General features: G+C 34.2%; 1 protein-coding gene across 4 annotated transcripts in view; it reads left to right on the top strand.

The window, feature by feature from the left end:
* EPHA5 (EPH receptor A5) overlaps positions 1-12,761 on the top strand; it is a 341,956-nt gene that overhangs the window by 231,169 nt on the left and 98,026 nt on the right. For all 4 annotated transcript variants that reach the window (XM_007446631.1, XM_007446630.1, XM_007446628.1 and 1 more), the window contains exon 7: positions 2,059-2,218. In XM_007446631.1, coding sequence (XP_007446693.1) covers positions 2,059-2,218 — 160 coding nt within the window. The remainder of the gene's footprint in view (positions 1-2,058; positions 2,219-12,761) is intronic.

Here is a 12,761-nt window from a genome sequence, read left to right as displayed (position 1 = left end):
AGACTATACTGCAAAGGCTACAGTAATCAAGACAGTATGGTACTGGCACAAAAACAGAAATATAGATCAATGGAACAGGATAGAAAGCCCAGAGATAAACCCACACACATATGGTCACCTTATCTTTGATAAAGGAGGCAAGAATATACAATGGAGAAAAGACAGCCTTTTCAGTAAGTGGTGCTGGGAAAACTGGACACTACATGTAAAAGAATGAAATTAGAACACTGCCTAAAACCATACACAAAAATTTACTCAAAATGGATTAAAGACCTAAATGTAAGGCCAGACACTAAAATTCTTAGAGGAAAACATAGGCAGAACACTCTATGACATCAATCACAGCAAGATCCTTTTTGACCCAGCTCCTAGAGAAATGGAAATAAAAACAAAAATAAACAAATGGGACCTAATGAAACTTAAAAGCTTTTGCACAGCAAAGGAAACCATAAACAAGATGAAAAGACAGCCCTCAGAATGGGAGAAATATTTGCAAATGAAGCAACTGACAAAGGATTAATCTACAAAATATACAAGCAGCACATGCAGCTCAATATCAAAAAAAACAAACAACCCAATCCAAAAATGGGAAGAAGATCTAAATAGACATTTCTCCAAAGAAGATATACAGATTTCCAACAAACACATGAAAGAATGCTCAACATCATTAATCATTAGAGAAATGAAAATCAAAACTACAATGAGGTATCACCTCACACCAGTCAGAATGGCCATCATCAAAAAATCTACAAACAATAAATGCTGGAGAGGGTGTGGAGAAAAGGGTATCCTCTTGCACTGTTGGTAGGAATGTAAATTGATACAACCGCTATGGAGAACAATATGGAGGTTCCTTAAAAAACTAAAAATAGAACTACCATATGACCCAGCAATCCCACTACTGGGCATATACCCTGAGAAAACCATAATTCAAGAAGAGTCATGTACCACAATGTTCATTGCAGGGCTATCTACAATAGCCAGGAGATGGAAACAACCTAAGTGTCCATCATTGCATGAATGGATAAAGAAGATGTGGCACATACATACAATGGAATATTACTCAGCCATAACACGAAACAAAATTGAGTTATCTGTAGTGAAGTGGATGGTCCTAGAGACTGTCATACAGAGTGAAGTAATTCAGAAAGAGAAAAACAAATATCTCATGCTAATACAAATATATGGAATCTAAAAAAAAAAAAAAAAACAAAAACAAAAGTTCTGAAGAACCTAGGGGCAGGACAGGAATAAAGACACAGGTGAAGAGAATAGAGTTGAGGACACCGGGAGGGAGAAGGGTAAGCTGGTAGGAAGTCAGAGAGTGGCATGGACATATATACACTACCTAATATAAAATAGATAACTAGTGGGAAGCAGCTGCATAGCACAGGGAGATCAGCTCGGTGCTCTGTGTCCACCTAGAGGGGTGGGATAGGGAGGGTGGGAGGGAGATGCAATAGGGAAGGGATATGGAGATATATGTTTATGTGTAGCTGATTCACTTTGTTGTACAGCAGACACTAACACACCATTGTAAAGCAATTATACTCCAATAAAGATGTTAAAAAATAAAATATATATAAAATAAAATTTTAAAAGAAATCAAATTCACTAAAGATAAAAGGCATAAGTCTTACCTGGCTGTATATCAGAATTATCACCTTCCTCTATAAACAAGCAGCATGTTAGTTGCACTCCAATAAATCATTTATGAGAAAAACAAGCTCACAATTAGCAATACTAAATTAGAGTCTGTAAAATAGTGTATCTCCTGGAAATTTTATTTTTAAAGTTTACATATCTGGTTCTGCCCAAGGCAAGTGTGGTGGATGGGTAGAGAACATATCTTACATCTGTGAGTTCTAGAAAATACTTTGTTTCTATATAACTAACACAACTAGAATGCGTAGGATTTTGTTTGTAAAATATCATATTTGTACTAATAGCAAATCTGTTAGTTTCTGATTGTTTTTCTTATCTTTGATTCTGTGTTTTGGTGTCATTAATAATTCATTTTTTGACTTCTTTTTATTGCATATACATGTGTAATCCAAGGACCAAGAGACCAGCTATACAATTATCAAATCTAAAGAGACAACTATAACTGCAGAGGGCTTGAAACCAGCTTCAGTATATGTCTTCCAAATTCGAGCACGCACAGCAGCAGGCTATGGTGTCTTCAGTCGAAGATTTGAGTTTGAAACCATCCCAGTGTGTAAGTCATTTTAATTACTGTCAACTCATATCTCTGTAATGGTTACCAGAAAAGAGTCATTTGATCAATACCCTCCCTGGGCATTCTGTCAGTCTCCTGCTTCTTCTCTCTCTCCCAGGCATTACTCCTTCAGGTAGGAAGCATCTGTCATGCTATTATGGGAGGTTAGTGGGTTAACACATCGGTCCCCGATCCTCATAGCATTTAGTCTACAGGGAGATGAAACATCAGGAGATCCTTAAGAACTGTTTAAACCTTGCTTTTAAAGACTTTCTTTCCACTGTTGCCATACTTTATTGAATTATTGCCATTTACTTTTTACTTGTTTTATTGAACAATGCTACTAGGCTTAGTCTTTTTATGAAAATTCCACAGGGAACTTTCATTAGTATTGTGTTTGGCAAGAAAATGGTGCTCTAAGGAACCAGTCTGATTGTTTTGAAAAAAAAATCAAAGTCTCTGGCAACATCTCTGAGTGGAGGGTCCGGAAATATTTTTGGAAAACGCTTCTTGTACCTTTCTTTTCATAAAATAGTAAAAATAGCATGAAACTTTTTCTTCTTTAATGTCAAACAAAATATTTAGATTACTTACTTGTAATAAAGCACACACTTAAAGCAGGATTAGGAGAAAGCAATAACTTGCCTTGTTTATAGACGAAAGAACTGACACTATTAATGTCATTTTATGAAGAAAATACAGAGAAGTAGTATGAAATGTCAAGTATGTGTAAATGTATATGTTGTGTTAATTTCTGCTGTGCAGCAGTGTGATTCAGTTATACATATATATATATATATATATATATATATATACTTTTCTAAAGTCAAGTTTTGTAAGAATTACTTATTTTTAAATGAAGAAAATAAAATGCATGTTTCCTCCCTTTGAAAACTAACAAAACAAGACCTTAATTATCAGATTTACTTTGTAATGATTAGGAGAGCTATTAAATTAAAATTTTCATAAACCTATATAATACAGCTCTTTAGAAAATGAAGATATACTTCTGTTTAAAGTATGTTTAACTGAATTATCTAAAAAATAATTTTTATTACTTGAAAAATAGCTTTCTAAGTATGACTTCACTTGATTTTATACAGATTAGGGTGCCATGGTGAAAAATGATAAATTATTTTCTTTCCATGCAAAGAAAGTTCCATGTCTGAAGCTTAATTGACATATTGAAATTTAAATATTTAATGCTATTTAGAAAAGCTTTTTAAAATGAATTTCATATGAATTGATGTAATTAGTCAGAAAATTTCCATAATATTGGCAATGGATTATTCACTCTCATACCTTGGACCCTGATCTGGATTTATGATGAAATATGTATTATATAAGCTGGCCATCCTAATAGGGCTTGTTTCTATTTATGCTTATGTGCTTTACCAACTCTGGGAACAAAGCCATAGAGTAAATAATATCTCACAATATGCTCGAGTGCTTGGATAATTTTACAAATGAAAAAATCTCACTTTAAAAGATTACGGGCTTCCCTGGTGGCGCAGTGCTTGAGAGTCCGCCTGCCGATGCAGGAGACGCGGGTTCGTGCCCCGTTTCGGGAAGATCCCACATGCCGCGGAGCGGCTGGGCCTGTGAGCCATGGCTGCTGAGCCTGCGCGTCCGGAGCCTGTGCTCCGCAAATGGGAGAGGCCACAACAGTGAGAGGCCCGCATAACGCAAGAAAAAAAAAAAGAAAAAAAAAAAAAGATTACAAAATTGTACTTAGTTTTAGGATGTTGGCATGTTCAGCAACTAGTTTTTCTTCAGACTATTTGATGTTCTTTCCCTTACTTTTTTTTTTTAAATAGTAGTTTCTATGTATGCCAATACCCATCAATCTGATCATTGAGAGAAATAATATGAGGTCATCTTCCATATAATTTTACAAAGTCTCACCTGAAACTTTCATTTAAATATTTTCCTACATAACTTCTAGATGGAAAGAAATATCACACAAATATTTTTATTACAAAATCAGATTTTAGTGTTATTATTAATAGATAATGAAAATATTTTAGGGATGTACTGCCTCAACTTTAGTGTGGAATTTTATTTTTACTTGCTTATGTGTACATGTATTTGCAAACAATTTAAGAATGAATTTTTCTTTGTACCAAGTATCTGTTTTATACCAACCCCCTTTGACCTTCATGTAGAAATCTTCTGGATACAATTCAGGAAGAATGTGTTGAGCCCCTGTTATGTGCTTGGCTTTGCTAGACTCTGGAGAAGTATACACGAGTAACACGTGGAAACTTCTCTCCTGAGAATAAGAATACAGACTGTTTAATTCTGAAGATTAGAATGTTTGTGTCAAGAACCATTTTAGGATAATAGTTTTGTTCATTATTTTTCAATTTGTCCTTACACATCAAAAGATTTTTCACACTAGGTACTGTGAGTGACTCAAATAACTTTAAAGCATAATCCCTCCCTTCTCCAGGATTATACTCTAGTAGGGAGTTAAAGAAGATACACAATTATTATTAAAATAACACTTCATTTTGTGTTATATACCATTCATTTGACAGCTATTTGTGCAGTATTTTGTGAAATCACTTCAATTATATTATTGAGCAATTATTTACTTAATACTATAATTTAATTCTTCACATACATATATTATTTCCAAAACACAATCTGCAAATACTAGAGTCAAGAATTATGGCATCTTAAGTATATTTACATTTTTGCTGTCAAAGCTTTTGGCAATTTTCATTTGGTGGGTAACAGTTAACCTGGCTTTAATGAGTCACCAATGTTAAGGAAAGTCTACCTTATCATTCAGGTATATTAGGACAAAAAATTATCTGAAAGTCATTACTTTGAACTTAAACAGTTCATAGTTGCATGATATGATATATTGACATATGTTCTTGATTTGCTTAATTTTTTAAACTTATTAATTTATATTATACTTCAGTTATAAAATTGTTATGAAGAGCTTTCCTTTTTCATCTATGTTATCGTCTATGTGAAAAATATAGCCCTAAAACCAAATGCAAATAATAAAAACAAGAATGCAAAATATTTATTTTAGAAAAGCTATTTATCATGAGGATTTGGGTGGAAAATCTCCACTTTTTTTCTGTCAGGTTTTAGTTTATGTTTTATAACTGACTGTAACCCACTTTAATTTTGTTGTGCATACAATTAATGTGTTTAAAATTGACCCCTTTTATTATTCCTATTCCCAATGGCGATGATAAAAACATGCCAACAAATACACTTAGCATGAATGAAACCATCCAGCCAACCTAGCTAGCTCTTTTTCTTAGTTTTTTTTTTTCCTTAATATAAATTGTCTTGAAACTATGGAAACATCACTGAATCTTTCTTAGTCTCTACTTGCCCAAGATTTACTGAACACATTTGTGTTTCTTTTATGATTTTTTTTCCTCAATATACTTTCTCTCATCTAATTCTTACCTATTTGATTCAAAAATCTGTATAGCCCAACTGCTAGAATAATTCTATTCTGTTTTTTAAATGAAAATTTTACCAAGATAATTGTAGATTCACATGCAACAATACACAGAGAGCTCTTGGACATTTTGCTCAGTATCTCCAATGGTAACATTGTGCAAAACTATAGTATAACATCAAAAGCAGGATACTGGCATTGATGCAATCCACCAGTCTTACATTTTCTCGTACCCCTATGTGTGTATGTGGGTAGACAGGTATGAATTAAGTTCTGTACAATCTGGTCATTTGTGAGGGTTCGTGTATTTACCATCACAGTCAAGATATCGAATAGTGTCAACCTCACAAGGATCTCTGTTGTTGCCACCCCTTTTTTTTTCCCCAAGGGATAACCATTTATTTTATTTTTTATTTTATTTTATTTTATTTTTGAATTTTATTTTATGTATTTCTTATACAGGAGGTTCTTATTAGTTATCTATTTCATACATATTAGTGTATACATGTCAATCCCAGTCTCCCAATTCATCCGACCACCACCACCCCCGCCCCCCATGTCCACCCGCTTGGTGTCCATACATTTGTTCTCTACATCTCTGTCGCTATTTCTGCCTTGCAAACCAGTTCATCTGTATCATTTTTCTACATTCCACCTATAAGTGTTAATATACATTTGTTTTTCTCTTTCTGACTTACTTCACTCGGTATGACAGTCTCAAGATCCACCCAAATCTCTACACATGACCTGATTTCATTCCTTTTTATGACAGAGTAATATCCCATTGTATATATGTACCACAACTTCTTTATCCATTCATCTGTCAATGGGCATTTAGGTTGCTTCCATGACTTGGCTATTATAAATAGTGCTGCAAAGAACATTGGGGGGCATGTGTCTTTTTGGATTATGGTTTTCTCTGGGTCCATGCCCAGTAGTGGGATTGCTGGGTCATATGGTAATTCCATTTTTAGTAGTTTAAGGAACCTCCATAATGTTCTCCATAGTCGCTGTACCAATTTACATTCTCACCAACAATGCAAGAGGGTCCCCTTTTCTCCACACCCTCTCCAGCATTTGTTGTTTGTAGATTTTCCAATAGAGCCCATTCTAATGAGTGTGAGGTGATACCCCACTGTAGTTTTGGTTTGCACGTCTCTAATAATTAGTGATGTTGAGCAGCTTTCCATGTGCTTCTTGGCCATCTGTATGTCTTCTTTGGAGAGATGTCTATTTAGGCCTTCTGTCATTTTTAGGTTGGGTTGTTTGTTTTTTTTAAGATTGAGCTGCACGAGCTGTTTATATATTTTAGAGATTAATCCTTTGTCCATTGATTTATGTGCATATATTTTCTCCCATTCTGAGGGCTGTCTTTTTGTCTTGTTTATAGTTTCCTTTGCTGTGCAAAAGCTTTTAAGTTTCATTAGGTCCCATTTGTTTCTTTTATTTTTATTTCCATTACTCTAGGAGGTGGATCAAAAAAGATCTTGCTGTGATTTATATCAAAGAGTATTCTGCCTATATTTTCCTCTAAGAGTTTTAGAGTGTCTTGTCTTACATTTAGGTCTTTAATCCATTTTAAGTTTATTTTTGTGTATGGTGTTAGGGAGTGTTGTAATTCCATTCTTTTACATATGGCTGTCCAGTTTGCCCAGCACCACTTATTGAAGAGGCTGTCTTTTCTCCATTGTACATCCTTGCCTCTTTTGTCATAGATTAATTGAACATAGGTGCATGGCTTTACCTCTGGGCTTTCTATCCTGTTCCATTGATCTATATTTCTGTTTTTGTGCCACTACCATATTGTCTTGATTACTGTAGCTTTGTAATACAGTCTGAAGTCAAGGAGCCTGATTCCTCTAGCTCTGTTTTTCTTTCTCAAGATTGCTTTGGCTATTCAGGGTCTTTTATGTCTCCATAAAAATTTTAAGATTTTTTGTTCTAATTCTGTAAAAAATGCCATTGGTAATTGGAGAGGAATTGCATTGAATCTGTAGATTGCTTTGGGTAGTACAGTCATTTTCACAATATTGATTCTTCCAATCCAGGAACATGGTATATCTCTCCATCTGTTTGTGTCATCTTTGATTTCTTTCATCAGTGTCATAGTTTTCTGAGTCTTTACCTCCTTAGGTAGGTTTATTACTAGATATTTTATTCTTTTTGTTGAAATGGTGAATGGGATTGTTTCCTTAATTTCTCTTTCTGATCTTTTGTTGTTAGTGTATAGGAATGCAAGAGATTTCTGTGCATTAATTTTGTATCCTGCAACCTTACCAAATTCATTGACTAGCTCTACTAGTTTTCTGGTGGCATCTTTAATGTTCTCTATGTACAGTATCATGTCATCTGCAAACAGTGACAGTTATACTTCTTCTTTTCCAATTTGTATTCATTTTATTTCTTTTTCTTCTCTGATTGCCATGGCTAGGACTTCCAAAACTATGTTGAATAAGAGTGGCGAGAGTGGACATCCTTGTCTTGTTCCTGATCTTAGAGGAAATGCTTTCAGTTTTTCACCATTGATAATGATGTTGGCTGTGGGTTTGTCATATATGGCCTTTATTATGTTGAGTTAGTTCCCTCTGTTCCCACTTTCTGGGGAGTTTTTATCATAAATGGGTGTTGAATTTTGTCAAAAGCTTTTTCTGCATCTGTTGAGATGATCATATGGTTTTTATTCTTCAATTTGTTAATATGGTGTATCACATTGATTGATTTGCGCATATTGAAAATCCTTGCATCCCTGGGATAAACCCCAGTTGATCATAGTGTATGATCCTTTTAATGTGTTGCTGGATTCTGTTTGCTAGTATTTTGTTGAGGATTTTTGCGTCTATATTCATCAGTGATATTGGTCTGTAATTTTCTTTTTTTGGTAGTACTTCTGTCTGGTTTTGGTATCAGGGTGATGGTGGCCTCATAGAATGAGTTTTGGAGTATTCTTTCCTCTGTAATTTTTAGGAAGAGTTTTAGAAAGATGGGTGTTAGCTCTCCTCTGAATGTTTGATAGAACTCACCTGTGAAGCCATCTTGTCCTGGACTTTTGTTTGTTATAAGATTTTTAATCACAGTTTCAATTTCATTACTTGTGATTGGTCTGTTCATATTTTCTGTTTCTTTTATAACTACACTTACTAACTTGCCTTCACTAACAACTCCTGTTCCATAACTAATCTCTGGCTACCACTATAATCTAAACATCCATTTTTAAATCTTGACATTTTAAAAATGTTTTGTAAATGGAATCATACAGTACATGACCTTTAAGTTTGGAATTTTTTCTCACTCATCATAATTCCCTGTAGATTCATCCAAGTTGTTGTTCATATCAAATCTGTTTCTTTTCATTGTTGAGTCGTATTCCATATGTATGTACCATAGTTTGTTTAACCATTCCCCTGTTGAAAGATATCTGGGCTGATACCAGTTTTTGCTGTTATCAATAAAAATGCCATGAACATTCATGTATATATTTTTGTGTCAACCTAAGTTTTTATTTCCCTGGGATAACGATCCAAGAATACAATTGCCTGGGTCTTGTGGTAATTGCATGTTTAATTTTGTAAGAAACCAACAAAATGTTTTCCAGAGTGGCTGTACCATTTTACATTCTTACCAGCAATGTATGAGTGATCAGTTTCTCCACATGATTATTAGTATTTTGTGTTGTCACTGTTTTAAGTTTCCCAACTCCTGTGTACTTATATTACAAATCAAAAATTATAACTTTGATCACATTCTCCTGATCAATAAAGTTAACAGATACATTTTGCTGTGTGAGAAAGATCCAAAATTCTCACCCTGGCCTTATAAACCCTTATAATCTGTCTCTAACAAACCTCTTTAGTCTCAATTATTAACTCAATGGTTCAAATATATAGCAAGTATCTAGAGAATATTTATGTAATATGGATTTGTAACCAGGAGTGAGGGAAGCAAAATATGGAAAACAATATGATTTCTCAACAGATACTATCTTAAAGTTTCCAGGGATGATGTAATATACAATAATTGACAAAAAGAAACATATTATTTACTAAAGAATATTGTGTCATAATTAACATCCTTTTAAAAGTAGTATGTTTCATTGTTCCAAAATTTACTTTTAAATATTCCCAAAACATTCTGCAGCTATTCTTCCAAAGCTACACTATAAATCAGCTAATTATTAATAAACATATATAGGAAAATAGGCAATATGTGTGACTAGAGGTTCATATCTTTAAATATTAAAAATTTTAACAAAATGTCAAAGGATAATCATGAATCATACTGGGCTTACTTTTTTTTTTTTAACCACTGCTAAAAAATGAACAAGTATGAAGGTATTGATAGTATCCCATAAATTCTATATATTTTAAATTTAGTTGATGTAGTTGGAGATATTATTGATGCTGTCAGGGCAGACAAAGGAATAAATGGTAAAACAATTTTGATGAATTATTTCCTGAGAAGAGAGTGGCATGGACATATATACACTATCAAATGTAAAATACATAGCTAGTGGGAAGCAGCTGCATAGCACAGGGAGATCAGCTCGGTGCTCTGTGTCCACCAAGATGGGTGGGATAGGGAGGGGGTGGGAGGGAGATGTAAGAGGGAGGAGATATGGGGATATATGTATATGTAAAGCTGGTTCACTTTGTTATAAAGCAGAAACTAATACACCATTGTAAAGCAATCATACTCCAGTTACAAAGCAATTATAAAATAATACTGAATTTTATATTTAAAAAAAGAGAAATATCTCACAAATTAATCAGTGCAAATGAAATACTCAATAATTAAAACCATCAAGGAACTTAAAAAATGGTTCAAACTGACCAGAGGGCAGACAGCAGAAGCAAGAAGAACTACAATCCTGCAGCCTGTGGAACAAAAACCATATTCACAGAAGATAGACAAGATGCAAAGGCAGAGGGCTATGTACCAGATAAATGAGCAAGATAAAAGACCAGAAAAACAACTAAATGAAGTGGAGATAGTCAACCTTCCAGAAAAAGAATTCAGAATAATGATAGTGAAGATGATCCAGGACCTTGGAAAAAGAATGGAGGCAAAGATCGAGAAGAAGCAAGAAGTGTTTTTAAAAGATCTAGAAGAATTATAGAACAAACAAACAGAGATGAACAATACAATAACTGAAGTGAAAAATACACTAGAAGGAATCAATAGTGGAATAACTGAGGCAGAAGAACGGATAAGTGACCTGGAAGACAGAATGGTGGATTTCACTGCTGCAGAACAGAATAAAGAAAAAAGAATGAAAAGAAATGAAGACAGCATAAGAGACCTCTGGGATAACATTAAACGCAACAATATTAGCATTACATTAGCATTACAGGGGTCCCAGAGGAGAAGAGAGAGAGAAACGACCTGAGAAAATATTTGAAGAGATTGTAGTCGAAAAACCTCATAACATGGCAAGGGAAATAGCCACCCAAGTGCAGGAAGTGCAGAGAGTCCCATACAGGATAAACCCAAGGAGAAACATGTCAAGACACATAATCAAATTGGCAAAAATTAAAGACAAAGAAAAATTATTGAAAGCAGCAAGGAAAAATGACATATAACATACTCCCATAAGGTTAACAGCTGATTTCTCAGCAGAAACTCGTCAAGCCGGAAGGGAGTGGCATGATATACTTAAAGTCATGAAAGGGAAGAACCTACAACCAAGATTCCTCTACCCAGCAAGAATCTCATTCAGATTTGATGGAGAAATCTAAAGCTTTACAGACAAACAAAAGCTAAGAGAACTCAGCACCACCAAACCAGCTTTACAACAAATGCTAAAGGAACTTCTGTAAGTGGGAAACACAAGAGAAGAAAAGGACCTCCAAAAACAAACCCAAAGCAATTAAGAAAATGGTCATAGGAATATACATATCAATAATTACCTTAAACGTGAATGGATTAAATGCTCCAACCATAACACACAGGTTTGCTGAATGGATACAAAAACAAGACCCATATATATGCTGTCTACAAGGGACCCACTTCAGACCCAGGGACACATACAGACTGAAAGTGAAGGGATGGAAAAAAGTATTCTGTGCACATGGAAATCAAATGTAAGCTGGAGTAGCAATATGCATATCAGATAAAATAGACTTTAAAATAAAGAATGTTACAAGAGACAAGGAAGGACACTACATAATGATCAAGGGACCAATCCAAGAAGAAGATATAACAATTATAAATATATATGCACCCAACATAGGAGCACCTCAATACATAAGGCAACTGCTAACAGCTATAAAAGAGGAAATCGCCAGTAACACAATAATAGTGGGGGACTTTAACACCTCACTTACACCAATGGACAGATCACCCAGACAGAAAATTAATAAGGAAACACAAGTGTTAAATGACACAATAGACCAGAAAGATTTAATTGATATTTATAGGACATTCCATCCAAAAACAGTAGATTACACTTTCTTCTCAAGTGCGCATGGAACACTCTCCAGGATAGATCACAACTTGGGTCACAAATCAAGCCTCAGTAAATTTAAGAAAATTGAAATCATATCATCTTTTCTGACCACAACACTATGAGATTACAAATCAATTACAGGGAAAAAACAGTAAAAAACACAAACACATGGAGGCTAAGCAATACGTTACTAAGTAACCAAGAGATCACTGGAGAAATCAAAGAGGAAATCAAAAAATACCTAGAAACAAATGACAATGGAAACATGATGATCCAAAACCTATGGGATGCAGCAAAAGCAGTTCTAAGAGGGAAGTTTATAGCTGTATAAGCCTATCTCAAGAAACAAGAAAAATCTCAAATAAGCAATCTAACCTTACACCTAAAGGAACTAGAGAAACAAAAACAAACACAACACAAAGTTAGCAGAGGGAAAGAAATCATAAAGATCAGAGCAGAAATAAATGATATAGAAACAAAGAAAACAATAGCAAAGGTCAATAAAACTAAAAGCTGGTTCTTTGAGAACATAAACAAAATTGATAAACCATTAACTAGATTCATCAAGAAAAAGAGGGAGAGGACTCAAATCAATAAAATTAGAAATGAAAAAGGAGAAATTATAACAGAAACTGCAGAAATACAAAGCATCCTAAGAGACTACTCCC

Source organism: Lipotes vexillifer, unplaced genomic scaffold (genome assembly GCF_000442215.2).
Source record: "Lipotes vexillifer unplaced genomic scaffold, Lipotes_vexillifer_v1.1 scaffold175, whole genome shotgun sequence".
NCBI classification, from domain to species: Eukaryota; Metazoa; Chordata; class Mammalia; order Artiodactyla; family Lipotidae; genus Lipotes; species Lipotes vexillifer.
The sequence above is the reverse complement of the archived record's forward strand: the minus strand, read 5'-3'. Positions and strand labels throughout refer to the sequence as shown.